This window comes from Crinia signifera, chromosome 2 (assembly GCF_055691185.1).
Source record: "Crinia signifera chromosome 2, ASM5569118v1, whole genome shotgun sequence".
Lineage (NCBI taxonomy): Eukaryota > Metazoa > Chordata > Amphibia > Anura > Myobatrachidae > Crinia > Crinia signifera.
Genome location: NC_139218.1, coordinates 257,893,382 through 257,908,715, shown reverse-complemented (window position 1 = coordinate 257,908,715; position 15,334 = coordinate 257,893,382). Strand labels below are relative to the sequence as shown.

Genomic DNA, 15,334 nt, shown 5'->3' with positions numbered 1-15,334 from the left:
AAACTAATTTGAGAAAAAATGATTCATTAAAATTTAACGTTTATTCATATTCTCGTTAAAAAAAGGGGAATGTGTATTACATCTCCTCTCCAAGACAAAATATTTTGTTTTTGGAGAGGAGATGTAATACACATCCCCCCTCTTTTTAACAAGAATATGAATAAACGTAAAATTTTAATGAATCATTTTTTCTCAAATTATTTAATTGGACCACATGACAATATCGTCTGGGTTTACATTAAGGTATAAGCCCCCTGTAAATGTTAGACTGCTGGGTGTCCCTACCCCTCGTCAGCATCCAATCTATTAATGAAGTGGTTTGGATGCCATGAATATTGAGTTAAGTAAAGGTAGTTTATTGGGATAAGTTGGTCCTCTAGGCCTTCACCTGCTAGCTGAAAAAGTTGCCTTTGTGATTTTATACCAGATTCGTTCTTCCCTTTTCCTAGTGTGATATTTTAGAGTCTAACATGTCCTAATATGAGGTTCTGCATTCCTGCTTTATGTATTACGGTATTTTTTTGTGTGACTATGTATTTTTGTAAAATTTGCAATGCTAACCACATTGTAAATTTGTATAATTTACATCAGGTTTACAAAGCCTTCTTGCACGTTAAACAGGACTCCCATGCATGCCATGCCTTGGTAGAGCAAAGCGTCCTTACATGTGAATTTTTCCATTCCAGAGCTTCTTGTCCGCAAAACGTGCACATAGAACGCACAAGCAGTTTCTGCTGAGTGAAATGATATGTATCTGCATATTAAATACTGTTACAGTGTTTTCCAGTAAAACACTGTATGGAAGCATTTGGCATGCAGATACACTTGCAGTAACACACAGAATAAAGACAAAAGTTGCTTGTGCATCATATACACACTTATTGCAACAAACAGTTCCACTCACTCAAAGACTCTCTGCACAGAGCTCACGCGATGTGTAACAGCCTGTAGTGCATGGATTTATGATAACACATCTATCCCTTCATGTACCGGAGAGCCTGCGGGCTCCTCCCTGTTTCCTCCCCCTTTCCCGTTTCATTTTTCTATACCCCCTTGCCAAATTTCTTTCATTCACTCCACCCATTTTTTATAGCACGTGATAATGAATTCTCAATATTTATAAGAGTGCATTTTCCAATAAAAAAAAAATGGAAAAAAAAAATTATAGAATAATTAGCACTTAAACTTTGTTGTACTAAATAAAAATGTGCATTAAGACTTTAAGATACAATTCTTATGTCATATTGATTAAAAATTACACGGTGTAGTGCAACGTGACTTTAAAGCAGTTTGCTTAATCAGTGCTGTAATTTTGCTAAATGTTTTAGTCATAGCTTAGAACATAATGTTAACAGGGCTCTACGTACGCTGGCAGCTAAACAAGGACAAATCAATGTTGGACTTTCAGTGGTGTAAGGCACATTTTAGCACTTCCACTGACCTAGTCTGAAATAGCATATTAAATCAGTAACATGTCATATATGTAATTCTGTTGGCAAAAATATAGCTTGGCATATTTTCAAAAACAAAGTAACCTTGCAACATTACACATAGACCATCATGTGATTTTTAAGAGCCACTTTAACCAGAGTTTCACAAACTCTACCAATACAGTTCATGTTTTAAAAATATCCATGTTTGAGCAAAGGTGACTTAATTAGCACTTCAAGTAAATTTGATTTAGCTATTTGGACGCAAGCATGAATAGCCTTGAAAACCTGTACTGTGAAGGCAGAGTTTGGAAAATGGACTTAAAAAACACTTATATCTATGTATAGGGAGACAACTGCCAAAAATAGTTACTAAGCATCAGAAATAACTCATTTCATAGTCTATACAAGCCTTTTATTCTTTAATTTTTGGGACAATGTACACTCTTCCGGAACTGTGTAAGGCTAGAACCACAAATAGCGTTTAAGTGGGTCCTGTTCAGTGGGACCCCCTTGGCATGAAGGAACCCACACATGCTCGTTTATGTGGCTGCCTACACATGTGGCAGTGCTGCATGCTGTGGTTGAGTAGGATGACAGAACGATCGGATTTATGGCTGTCGAGGGGGTTTTTATGGCGAGGATGGCTTGTTTTTGGCAAGGATCGCCGAAAACAAGCCCTCCTTTAACCCCCTTGCAGGCCACTCTCCATATTACATGTTTCGGGGGGTGCTGCATATAACTGCAAGCCACGCCGTTTTGACGGCCGCACATGCAGTTTCCACCTCGCTTTTTAGAAATAGCAAGGTGGAAATGGCGAGTGTAGGGGGCCATTTGAATACTGAGGGTGGACTATGACAGCGAGCAATATGCACTGCTCGCCATCATAGCTTGCCTAATCAGAATTGAATATATCCCATTGACTGTGCCGCACTGTGTTCTACTTGAAATCTGTTTGTGGCACTTGCCAGTTCCTGTGCAGCAAGCGCCTTGTATTTAGTTTAAAGGAAATAATTAGCACAAACCAGGAACCATGTAAGTAAAGATGCGTATACACAGTGTCCGATATTAGTTAAGCATATCCACAATAATATTGTTAACGATAATACTATACATGTTGTTCAGTGTGTACCCACTAAATAACGATGCACGCTACTGTGGGACCATTAACAGATAACCCCTATCTTCTGAACTTGCAGTCAAATATGACATTATTGTCAGTGACTGCATGTTTGGCAGGGGTCTCTGAAGTCACGATATAGTTAACTATAGCAATAGGTGTTTACAGGTGAGTAGTTAAGTTTTGCGGCACCTCCATTTTTGTTAGCGATAATGGCAATGCCCTATATCGTATAGTGTGTACGGGGCATTATGGTACAATATGTAGAGGAATGGAGGTCATTCTGGTATAATGAATGACCGGGAAACAGCAAAGTGTTGGTGTTTATCTAGTAAATTTGTCACATTCATTTAGCAGCAAAAGCAGCCTCAGCTGACACTGAGTATCAGACATTTATGCTATTAATTACTTAGTATAGACTTTGCTTGGATGTATATTATTGCATAATACAGGATCACTTTTGTTGACGTAGAGATTGCATCAATTTAAACATAATATAAAAAACCTAAACTGGTTTCTGAATTTTGGTTCTGTTTTTGAGAGTCATCTGCAGATTAAATACACACAAACAGATGAGATGTCATGTTCTATCCGAGGGTTTATAAAATATGCCTTCCATTTCTGTGCAATACAAATGAGTGTACACATGGATAAGTACTCGCATATTAAGATATCAAATATTTAGACAAACTCACATCTTTATCTTCAATTACATTAGAAATCAATACTTTGTGAAGGCTCCGGATAATATTGAAGATGACTTTGCTTGCATTTAAAAAAAATCTGAATACATCCCTTGTTGCCATAGAAATAATGATTCAGGCTATTGATTATAGAATGTTACCACAGGGAATTTCAAACTATATTCTGTAGTCATGACATGATTATGTGCTTAGGGATTATTCATTGCAATCAGGGCTAGAACGTTTAAATACTATCTGAAAGCCACTTCCAACTTATTTATGGCCTACAATAGCAATAATCAGTATTTTAACCCTGAGAATCAGAGAAAAAGGACATGCTGTAATACACTCAACAAATTTTGGTAATGAAAAGAACCCACATAACGCAGGTACATTTTAGATCATAGAAAAAAGCTTATCTGGTGAAACTGAGGATTACAAGTTCTAGATCATTCTATACAGTATACTGTTTTTATCCAATAGCAGTGGGATAAAAAATAATGACACACAGCCCTCCTCAGCAGTAGAGCATTAGCTTAGAGAAATTGGCAAATACTTTTTTCCTAAACTTTCTTGATAAGTGGATGCCTCGGATTTAATGAAAGCTAGAATACCAAATCTTTTTCCATCCCTGCACTTCCTCAGTTTTTCGCAGTATGTGGATCACCAGAAAATAACCTGTATGGGAGCAAACTGTTTAAATGGAAAGAACTGAAACTCTTTTGAACAAGGGACCTTCCATGTTAGTACTGTAGGTGAAAAGATGAACAAAACATCCCCCCATCCAGACACTGTCAGTGACCTGCAGCCTCCCACCGGCTACCTACCAGTCCAGAATAACGGTGCATGCAAGGTAAGTTACTTTTTTTCCACTTTATATTATTGCTTATGGGCGTATGATGATCAAGACCACATTTCTGGGGGATACGGTCATTTGGTCTACAGCATGATGGTCGACAGTCATTGGGTCGACACAGTTAGGTCGACATGGTTCTAGGGCGAAAGGTCATTAGTTCGACAATGTCTAGGTCTACAGTCAAAAGGTCGACATGGGGTTTTTCACTGTTTTTTTGAGCCAACATGTCCCGACAGGCGGTATTTCATGCCCTACCATCCACTAGGGAGCGGTGGGAAAATAAAATAGTGTGCCGAGCGCAGCGAGGCACCTTGCCCGACGCATGGCGAGCACAGCGAGCGATGCGAGGGGATGCAGTGCACTTGAAACTGTTTGTGTCGACTATGTTGACATTCAGGTAAAAAAACTGTGAAAAACGCCATGTCGAACTTTTGACTGTCAACATTGTCGAACTAATGACCTGTCAAACTAACGATCTGTCAAGCTAATGACCTTTCAACCTAGAACCATGTCGACCTTTTCCCATGTCGACCATCATGCTGTAGACCAAATGATCCCAACCCATTTTTGGTTTAAGAAGAGTTCTATTTATCACCCGTACATATTTTTTTTAAATAACAAAGATCTATTACGCCCAGAGACACCATCATAGACATAGTGTACCGATGAATAGGGGGGAAAAAAAACAAACAATTTTACAGCCCTAATTACACTAATTTTCTCCCTACGAGAAAACCTTCTTGTTGGTGAATAAGACTGTGTGGTGGGTAGAATTGCCTGCAAACCATAAAGGTTATAGGTTTGAAACTCAGGATGAACATTTTTCATGTTCATTGCATAGACCAGTGGTTCCCAAACTTTTTTGCATCACGGCATCCTAGATTATCAGAATATTTGTCACTGCACCCCTAGGTGCAAAGTTTGCTACCGAGAATTTCAGAAAACAATTTTAAATGAAATAAGTTAAGCTTATATTTCATCCTTCGGTCCAGTTATGTGGTGAGGGACAGGATTCACTTCTGTTTATCCACATATTTTAAAACTGGAAGCCACAAGCTCTGGTTTTGCCTATTACATTGACCATAAATAATTTGAATCGGTTCTGGACCACCAAACCGAGGCAGCCCTGCAAGTGCTCCGAGGCACCCCAGGGAGCCTAGGCGCACAGTTTGGGAACCACTGGTATAGGGGGAGATTCTGTAAAGCAACTATGCGGTAAAAACCCCGTTATCTGGGTTTTTACAGCATTTTGATATGCAGCGGTGCGGGTTTTCGCTGCGAGGGGTATCGCCAGTATAGAAGCCTATGGGTTTCTTAACGCGACCCAAGCCGCCCCAAACGGACCCCCGCCGCCTCGTGCCGACACCCCCCCTCACCTGCTGTGTCCAGGCAGCATAGCGTGTGCTGCCTGGACCTGTGACCTCCTCCCTGCACTGTATCCTCTTCCGGTTGCAGAGAGGAGGAGGAGAGGCAACCTGGCAGCAGCAGCCCCTGGTAAGGAAGGGAGGGGGGAGCCGCTGGGACCCGCAGCACATTGCTGGCAAGATCGCAAAGGACAGCTCTTAACGCAAGAGCTGTTCTTTGCCATAATTATCGCATATTTTACAACATATGCGATAATTAGGTGTGCAGTAGCCGGCGATGTGCGGCGGAGTCGGGGGGCAGTTGTTACAGCATCCCGCCCATAGACTTTATTTTGCCATCAATGCGTTACACATTGACCCATATTCTGGTTCATTCCCAAAGGCAAATTCTTTCTTAAATGGACAAACCATGGGTAACATGTGCAGAGAGATGTTATTGTTTCTGTGCAGGGAAAATACTGACTGCTTTATTTTTACACTGCAATATAGATCTCACTTTGAAGTAAATCCCCACCCAAATCTAACTCTCTTTGCACAAGCTACATCTGCCCCCCCCAATTGCAGTGCACATGGTTTTGTCCATTTGAGAAGGAATTTGCCTTTGTGAATGAACCAGAATAAGGGCCATTATGTTTACTCCTTTTTTAGATCTTATACTACTAGTCTCTTCAATCAAGACACATACGCTGCTATCATAGCAATGTTAATTGTTTGAATTTTGTATCTATTTAATGTAAAACCTCTTTGTATATTACAGAGTTTCACAGATGTATGCTAATTAGTGAATTGATTAACAATGTTATTAAAAGAGGGGGAAGAGGTCCACTGTCCTAATTGCTCACTGAGCTACTGTACCATAGTATCCCTCCCAGTGAAGTTCTCAACAGAATATAATGGATTTAGAGCCATGCATTGAGTTCGCAATGGAAGAGGAAAAATGTACATCTGCAAATCATGCGCTCTTCTTATTACACCGGCATGCCGACAGGCAGTCTTCCTCATTAAACATCAGCAAGTTGATCAGTGAATATCACTGAAGATACAACATTTGCTCATGGTAAACGTAGGGTCAGCCAGAAACCCAGGCCAGCAGTTTTATGCATAACCCTAAGCAAGAACTTGATTAATTTATACAGCACCACCACCTAAGGGGAATCCTCCAATTTTAATACAGTATATATTAAATCCTTCACTTGGTGATTCATTTGTTGTACATTACCAGGAACCTGTAAGAGAACATCAAATCTGATAATGGAATGTGATATTTTGCTAGTAGTAAGAAACAGGATGTTCTGCAGCTGAAATTCTTACCCATGGATTCCGATGTTTGGCTGCCAACAACACGAAGCAACATTGGCTGGTTGCTCTCTGATCTCTGCAGCGAGGGAGTAGGAGAGGAAAATGTTGTACCATTCACCTTTGCCTCAGCTTGCGGCTAAAACACAAGTAGACGAGAGGAAAAAAAAAGGTTTCAACTTACAGGAATCCACAGGCAGATAATCAATGATTTTCAACCTAGACACCTAGTGTCAAGTTCAACATGTGTCAGGAATGCATCCCTTTAGTGACTACAGCATGTGCTGTTTGGAACAACAAAAGCAGAAAGAATTTGGGGATTTTCTCAGATATTTCCCAATATGCCTGGAATGAGCCACAAGCTGTTGTGACTTAATTTTGCAACAGAGGCTGGTTCTGAGAGATCAGCAAAGCAAGGCAGGCAGTTACTGTTCTGGAGCCATGTGCAGCGATTAGACCAGGCAACAAGTCCCAAAGTAAACCAGCCACAATCACTTATTCATTGGCACAGAGTTCTTTATTATTTTGGTAAAGAGCGGATATTGGCAAGAGAATGAGATTTTAATGAAGAGTATTATCCTAGCTCAGTTGGTGAACAGTCTAAGCTGGAAGAAAGTAAGTGTTTATTTTTCGCTCTCTTTCCTGGTCCCACTCCTGTCTGGATATAGGTTCATACATTTAACATATCATTTACCAAAACTATCCAAAATATAAACAATGATAGCATATACAGCCTGATACACTACGGCTCGCTAAGCTGCTGAACACCGCCCGCTAGGCAAACGAAAGCCCCCCCCCCCCCACAGATAGTGGCTGGTCATGTGACGTCAGCCGCCCGCCCTGTGCATAGGGACGTTTTTCGGGGCATACCCATGCGCCAGTCCTCCGGTCCTCCCTCTGCCTACCCCCTTCTGTGTGAATGCCTTGGCTACTGTTATAGTCGCCGAAGGCATTCGCACACTTGCCCTGCACATGCATATCGGGCCAAACGCAGGCACAGAGCCACCCCATCAGTCCCTTAAGGAGCAGGTATCTAAAAATTTAAAAAAAAAGGCTGGTAAGGGAATTTTTTAAACATGTAATCCTTTTTTCTAACTCTCTTTAAATTGCCCCAAGCTCAGACTGCTTTTTAGTAACTAGAACTTATTTTAAAATTAATATTTTTATTCTATTACATTTTAAAATGCTTGGCCTATGACTTCCACATTCCCTTTAGACACTGGCTACATCTATACTCAGCTGCAGATTAAAGAGGTCTGTGACATACCTGCTCTAGCAATTGTCTAAGCCGATGCAATTGTGACTCTAATTGCTTGTTGTGATCTTCCAGTATCTGCATTCTGGCTTCCAGGCGCCCCTTGTGCTGGCGCAGTAACTTGGCTTCTGCGATGAGCTCTGCATCGCGCGGGCTCTGTGGGGACGCTGGCATCATTTCTGGAGGAGAGGGCAGTGGGGATAATCCCTTGTGATCATGCTGCTCCTTCAATCTATCATATTCAGACTGCAAATTTCTTTAGCGAAAAAAAAAAAAAGCAACAGAAAGCCGTCAGGCATGAGCTGCTACTTGCACAAATAGATAATCAAGATTTGTATGCATGAAATGGTCAAGGAAATTTATTTTGCATACAGAATTAACTAGTTTATTTTTTAACTCGTGGTTAAAGCAAATAAACCCAGCTATGTAATCTATAGTATTTCATGGAATATACATGGAAAATATAGCTGTTTATACTTACTGTATTGTAGACTGCATATTATTTATAAGTAAGAACAGGACATAGTAACAAATAAATTAAGCCAAAGTGAAATATTACAAAATGAAATCAAAAGTTGTAACATACACAGCTCCATGTGGAAGCCGATCATATCCGCTGTTTTATGCTGTGTATAGTCAAATTCACATAGCAAACAGTCAATCACACCATGTTTAGATACTCGATTGCGATTCGATCCTGATGCGTGGCCCCTCGGCATTGGAATGGAAAGTAAAAATAGACTGTGCACCACAGCCTATATCTACTATCTCAGAAAAAGAGCCTTGCTGCTCCCCCCCACCCCCAACACCATCCCTCTCTCCTTGCCACCAGAAGCAGGCACCCAGCTGGGTCCCGGTGGCCACTGGATTGGCCTTGAGTGTACACCCCTTAACATTTTCTGCCCTCATAATTGGTATCTGAGCTTACACCAGTCCCCAGCCAGGTGCAAAACAGCTGTTTGAAACAAATGACCCATCTCTGCTCACACATTTTGAATGAACACGGAAGTTAGCCGACACATCCATACAAGACAGCAGCGTTCCGTGTGACCGCATGGTAACCGCCCAGTTACCACCCAGAAAGAAATCTTCACAGATAGGTTAAATACATCAATAGACGAATATGTATGCAAAATCTATGTGCATTGTGTCTTGCAGGTGACTCAGGGTACAAGTAGATATAGGCGTTAGGTCATGGGGAATGATGATGAGGTTTAATTATGAGGAAATCTACATCACCGTTGTAAAGTTACATATGCTATAATTTGCAAGTCTAGCCCTTGCTATGTGGCTTCTGTAACTCTAACATAAAATCACCACATGAGAATAGAGGGTTATTGGGAAAAATAGGACTCCATGGTTAAAATTTCATACAGTATTAAAAAAAGCAGGTTATTAGACATCAGATCAGCCTTGCATTCATGAGATTGTACAGAAGTATAACAGAGAACCTGAACATAATGATATTATGAATACTAGACTAACCTATTTTCCTCTTCCAAGTCAGCAAGGATTCTCTCAAGTTCTCCTCGCTCTTCGCTCTCCAAGGAAATCAATATCTGGGCAGGGCTTCGAGGTTGGCTTAGAGGGGACTCCTGGTTCAAGCTTTGGCAGTAGTGCTGGATAAGTAAATGTTCATCATCTCTGCAGAATAAAGAACAAGTATATTCATATATTACACTCCTACAGCTACATCATGTCATTGCAGGGGAAGAATGAAGAGGCAATTGCGTAGGACACAGGATCTAGGGATTACGTCCACTGCTATGTAATTTGCTCAGCTACACAAAACTGGTAATGATACAAGGCAAACCAAATTATTTCAAGTATGTTTGCTAGACTGCAGAACAGAAAAGAGAATGGAGAGGTAGAAGCATGTTTGCAATTGTTTAAAATATATCTTACCTATGCAATTTTGTTCTTTTTATATACCTGTAACGGTTTAATTATTGTACCTTACTTGGATTGCATGTATTTTATACAGCTGGTAGTTTTTTAATAAAGTATTTTGAAAAACATTAAAATATATTGTCTAAGTTTTGCTTCTGTACTGCAAGTACTATATAAAACTCTATATTGTTAAAGAAAAATTACCACTAACCCTTAACACAAAATTATACAGAAAAAGTTAAACAATGGAAATGTGATCTCGTTCCTTCTTAAACATCTGTGAGAGGTTCAAAATATCAGCTCAAAATGCTAGCGTCGCTCACACTAACTAAATAACTATTAATTAGAATAAAAATGTTGCGTAAAAAAAAAAAATTCTATGTCCTACATAAGGCAAACATTACAGGCCATCATGATGCATAAAAATATCTGCTTGGTAACTTTCACACATATTTTGACAAATTCACTTGGCACGCCAAAGTTTAATTTAGGACCATAAACTTGAAAAAAGCTCATCACGCTCATGTGAGAAAGTTGAAAAGAAAAATCATCACGGCGGGATTTATTAATCCCTCCGAAGGAGACAAGGTGGGGCCCTTTTACTGACATATCTGATAACATAATTTTGGTGTATATCACATAAACACAAATGAAGATATTTCACATTCTATCACAGTGGCGGGAGTTTAAATGTGCCAGCAACAAAGGAAATGTTCCTAAACAGACAAAACAAACCCCCAGTTGGCATGTTAAAACGCAGCATTCTCCTGTCAGATGTATGCTATACGGGTAACCACATACAGTTACTGTAGCAGTTTTCATTTTTCAATAATAAAGGGCAAATCATTAGATACCACAATCATTTATCTTCTGTTATCAAAATTATTGTATTTGCATTAGTTTCAGTCTATAGTGAAATAGAGCAATATGTCAATTGCTATTAGTCTTATCACCTTCCAAACCTGTCCTGCAAATAGGCAAGCATGGGAGATTAATCTAGATCACAAAAGGCACAAGATTATCAACCCTTTGAGTGCCAAGTGAATTTGTCAAAATTGGTGTGAAAATTGCCTAGCAAACATTTTTATTTCTAATAATGACATGTAGGGGGAAATTTACTAAAGGAAATTTGTAAAAAAATAGGTGTATTTATATCCAGAAATACACTTATTTTTGACATTTACTATCCCGAAAATACGGCAATTCGTATTCGTATTGATAGCACATCAATACAAATTCGAATTGCCGTATTTTTGGGATAGTAAATGTAAAAAATAAGTGTATTTCTGGATGCAAATACACCTATTTTTTTTACAAATTTCCTTTAGTAAATTTCCCCCGTAATGTTTACCTCATATAGAAAATCTAATCTTTTTCTAAACATTTTTTATTTACATAGATATAACAAATGTAAGCAATGCTGGAATTTTTTGCCAATATTTTGCATATCTCTCACAGAGATGTTGGCACTGAAAGGGTTAAGAAGCGCTCTTAAAAATTCTGAAAACATTAAATATAAACATTTGTGCTAAAAAAAAAAATTGAGGTGGACAAGTACTAGAGATGCATATTTAACTGTTATTATGGCTTTTAATGGGTAATTTACTAGGATAATCACTTGCACCAAAGAGTCATTGATTTATGCTGGTAATAGAACAACTCTGGTTTACGTAAAAAGTAAAACCCGAGATACATGGTCTGCCTATAAACATAATATACTACAAAGAGCAACCTAATCCCGGTCACCTGCATCAGAGAATTAAGAACGGAGGTCACCTCAAAGAATAAAGGTGTCAATTCCAAGTCAGATTGCCCATGTTCATATAAAACCTTCATTTATGTATTTGGAATTCATACTTCATTATGAATTTTCATAGGGGTCTTTTATCCTGAGATTGTACAGAATTGCAATTTGCTAGGCTAATTTGTTTGCAATTGAATATTTGCCTGACAATGAGATTGGGGAAAAAGCCACTGGATTGTACCATTTCCGATGAACACTATTATCCAGCGCTCTTTCATTAAAGTGACATGGTCACTTTACTATAAATGCAGCGTACTTAATTTACAATACTTCTAGTACATTAACATAGATGTTAAATCTAACCCAACAATTTTGAAGACCATTTGTGTACTGACTATACCTACAATACCTAACGAAATCTACAGAAAAAATAAAAAAAACAACATGGTGATAAATACATATTTAATAGATCATACAAGACAGCATGGTAACCAGGAAGTGCTATAAACAGAATACATACATGCTTTCATTGGGAGAAATGCTATCATTTAGATAGGATCCATTGCTGTTTTCCATTTCGGCTAGCCTGTGGAGACATTACAGATGTACATCATGGTTACCAGTTATAAAAGTCTCAGCTATGACAAAGCACGCTTACTATATTCACTGTAGCAAGAACATTGAGAGCTCGATGATCTCACCGACATGGGGTTCCCCAGCTTTTACTTATTTCAAATATTTCTCAGTATTAGAAACAAATTATATTTTTCCAGTCCAGCATAGGTGGTGTACTTTGTATTTAGTTTTCATTATTATATATTCGTTTCTAACATGTATTTATCTGTTGTCTGCTCACTTAGAGGAGGCTGATAACAGGTCTAATATACACAAATATTATGCTCCTTATTATGAAAAGTATTTCAATACTCCACCCACTGATTCTGCCATAACTTCAATGTGTTGCTTGTATGACTGTACAGTATTCTCCCTTGTATACTCCAAGATAATATATATGTTATATAGTTAAAGTTTAACCTGATTACCTTGTGTATTTGGTAGTTGCTACATTAAGAATCGGTAGGGATATAATATGTCGTCAAAAAACCTATGTTGGTAGCAGAACTGATGCATACTTACAATGCCAGGTTGACAATGTATTCTCACTAAAAGTTTAGTAAAGTTTACAGTAGAAAAAAATGGCAAATAAAGCATTGCCTTGCAAGACCAACAGGACTCTCCCAAACACACTGTGGCTTACACCATTTCTTTCTCATCATGTGTGACCATACTGATCTATCAGGTCATATCTGCATATGGCAAGCTCTATTCAAAATTAAAAATGAAAACATTTAACCGTGAATTATTTTGTGTACTCCACAACCCAAATGTTCTCTACTATGTTCAGCTCTGAAAATAGAACGGACAAGAAATGATGATTTAGTTAAGATGCCTAAATAAATAAGAGCAAACTATGGCTCTCCAGGTGTTGTGCATCTTGAAGTCCCAGCATGCTTTGCCACATAACTAATAGATGGTAGGGGATGCTTTAACTTGTAGTTTCCCCAACACTCAGAAGAATTACAGGTCATCTAGACCCAGCACACACCTCTACATGTGGGCATGGCATAGAAAGGTGTCAAAATGCAAGGATGTGTAATGGGAATTAATAACAATTGAAAAAAAAACTACTATTTTTACTGATAGGAAGATAAAGTCAATTGTTGCAGTGTTTTAAATCATTATTTGCAACATTCTAATGTAAGTAAACTTATCAAAGCCTTCTTAATGTCTATTAGTGCACCATAAAAAAAAACATATTTCTCCAATTACAGTGATGCAGTTGATACAGAAATGATCAGCAAAAGCAATTACTTCTTTGAGAGAAGGATGCAGTGCCTGTAGAACTGTAGAAAGCTGGCCATACATCTACAGATGTATTAGCAGATCTGACTGGTTGGAACGAAATCTTGGTAATGGATGAGCGCATGGCCAGCTGAACTCTATTCAAAGTGACCAGTCATCCAGATGAAGCGGCCATTTTCTGTCAGTGCAATGTGGCCATATTTGGAGGATTTGCCTAGATTTACTTCATATATACTGTATGTGGCAAATGGATACACAGTGGGGGTTTTCCATATAATGCAAATTATGTAAATAAAAAATAAAACCACAATGCGCTGCTTAAAGAAGGTGTCCTATAATATTGTTTGTTCAATGTTCCATATAGATAACAAGATTTACAATTGTCAGCGCTTTAGGAGTACTTTGGGTCAGGTCACACAGGCGTCATTCATCACAGTTAAATACTAAGCTAATATCTGGTACCTATTACCATATTTTTACAGGAGCAGGCAGTTTCTTTTTCTGCTCCAAGTCTGTTAAATTAGGGCTTATTTTACCCATAAAATAATTGTTATGGTGGCAGGAGGTTGAGGTAGTATTAAGCTTATAATGCTTAATTTGTATAAAGCTGTATTGTACAAGCAAATAGAAATAACTATTTTGAAGAATATAAAAGTAGGAATGAGTAGGTCCAATAAGGGATGGTGCAATATACTGTAGATATACACACCAGCCTCGCTTGTTCCGTAGATGTCTCAATTATTCATATACTGTGCAGTTATGTACAATTAATGAGATACTGGCATGACATTTTAGAGAACATTTGCACAGGATTACGTTCTCTAGCACCCCTGTGGTATGTCTTTTTATGCTACAGTGACATATTGTTTACAGATACATTTGATAATGCAGCTCTCCCTAAGCTTTAATTGCTCGGCACTACAAGAACAAAAAAAAAAAAAACATTGCAATTGTAAGTTGCAGTTCACAATCCAGTTCCTTAGAAAGTTTCATGTAGAAAGGTGAACATTGTGGTAGCAGAGTAACAAGTTACTCGGCTCTCTAGCCATTTTAAAAACAGCCTCATATATGCCAACAAGAGGTCCTAAAAGTGAGCTCCTTCCTACCATTACTCCACATGAACATGTCCCAGAGACTGCTCTATACCAAGAACATAATGTACTATCTACAAAACCTCAGTCTACGCTCTACGAGGTACTTTAGTAGAGTGCGTTTCTCATGCACAATTAAACTGTAATAGAAATCTTGGCACAGACTCCATTAAATATCTTGGGTTAATGGGCAAGACATTTTTTTAGGTCCATACATCAGCTTACAATAGCAGGAGCATCTACAAAATACATTCACATATTAGCTTTACATAAGTACACAAAACACTGAAGCCAAAATGCATGAGCATGCAAGAGTCAAACATTCCAATCGTATAAGAGGTAAAAATAGAAAATTATAGAGTTAATGCACCAAAATGAATGTTTAACATTCAGATCAATAGAATTACTGATGTAGTATACTGTAGGTTAACAGTATAACCCAGCTGAGTAGGTGGATAGAAGAGAAAGGAATTTTATAGTATAGTGGTATTGGAAATTGAATACATATGTACATAATAAAAAACTTGTACTAAGTGTTATCATTAAGGAATTTAATTTTCTGGTGATTTATGTTCTGTATAGAAATGTTTTTTATATATCAAAGTCTACTATCTCATGATATATGCTTTAAAAAAATAAAATGTAACTTTTGCTATAATTAATATGAAAAAAAGGAGAATGAAAAAAAAAGTGTTAAAATTTCTGTATTATTGAAAAAAATGTTGCACATTTACTGTATATA

General features: G+C 38.2%; 1 protein-coding gene across 13 annotated transcripts in view; it reads right to left on the bottom strand.

The window, feature by feature from the left end:
• Nucleotides 1-15,334, bottom strand: part of DMD (dystrophin) — a 1,973,025-nt gene that overhangs the window by 23,251 nt on the left and 1,934,440 nt on the right. For all 13 annotated transcript variants that reach the window (XM_083174338.1, XM_083174337.1, XM_083174342.1 and 10 more), the window contains 4 exons: nucleotides 12,159-12,224; nucleotides 9,490-9,648; nucleotides 8,017-8,260; nucleotides 6,765-6,888 (listed from right to left, as the gene is read on the bottom strand). In XM_083174338.1, the coding sequence (XP_083030464.1) occupies nucleotides 6,765-6,888; nucleotides 8,017-8,260; nucleotides 9,490-9,648; nucleotides 12,159-12,224 (593 nt within the window). The remainder of the gene's footprint in view (nucleotides 1-6,764; nucleotides 6,889-8,016; nucleotides 8,261-9,489; nucleotides 9,649-12,158; nucleotides 12,225-15,334) is intronic.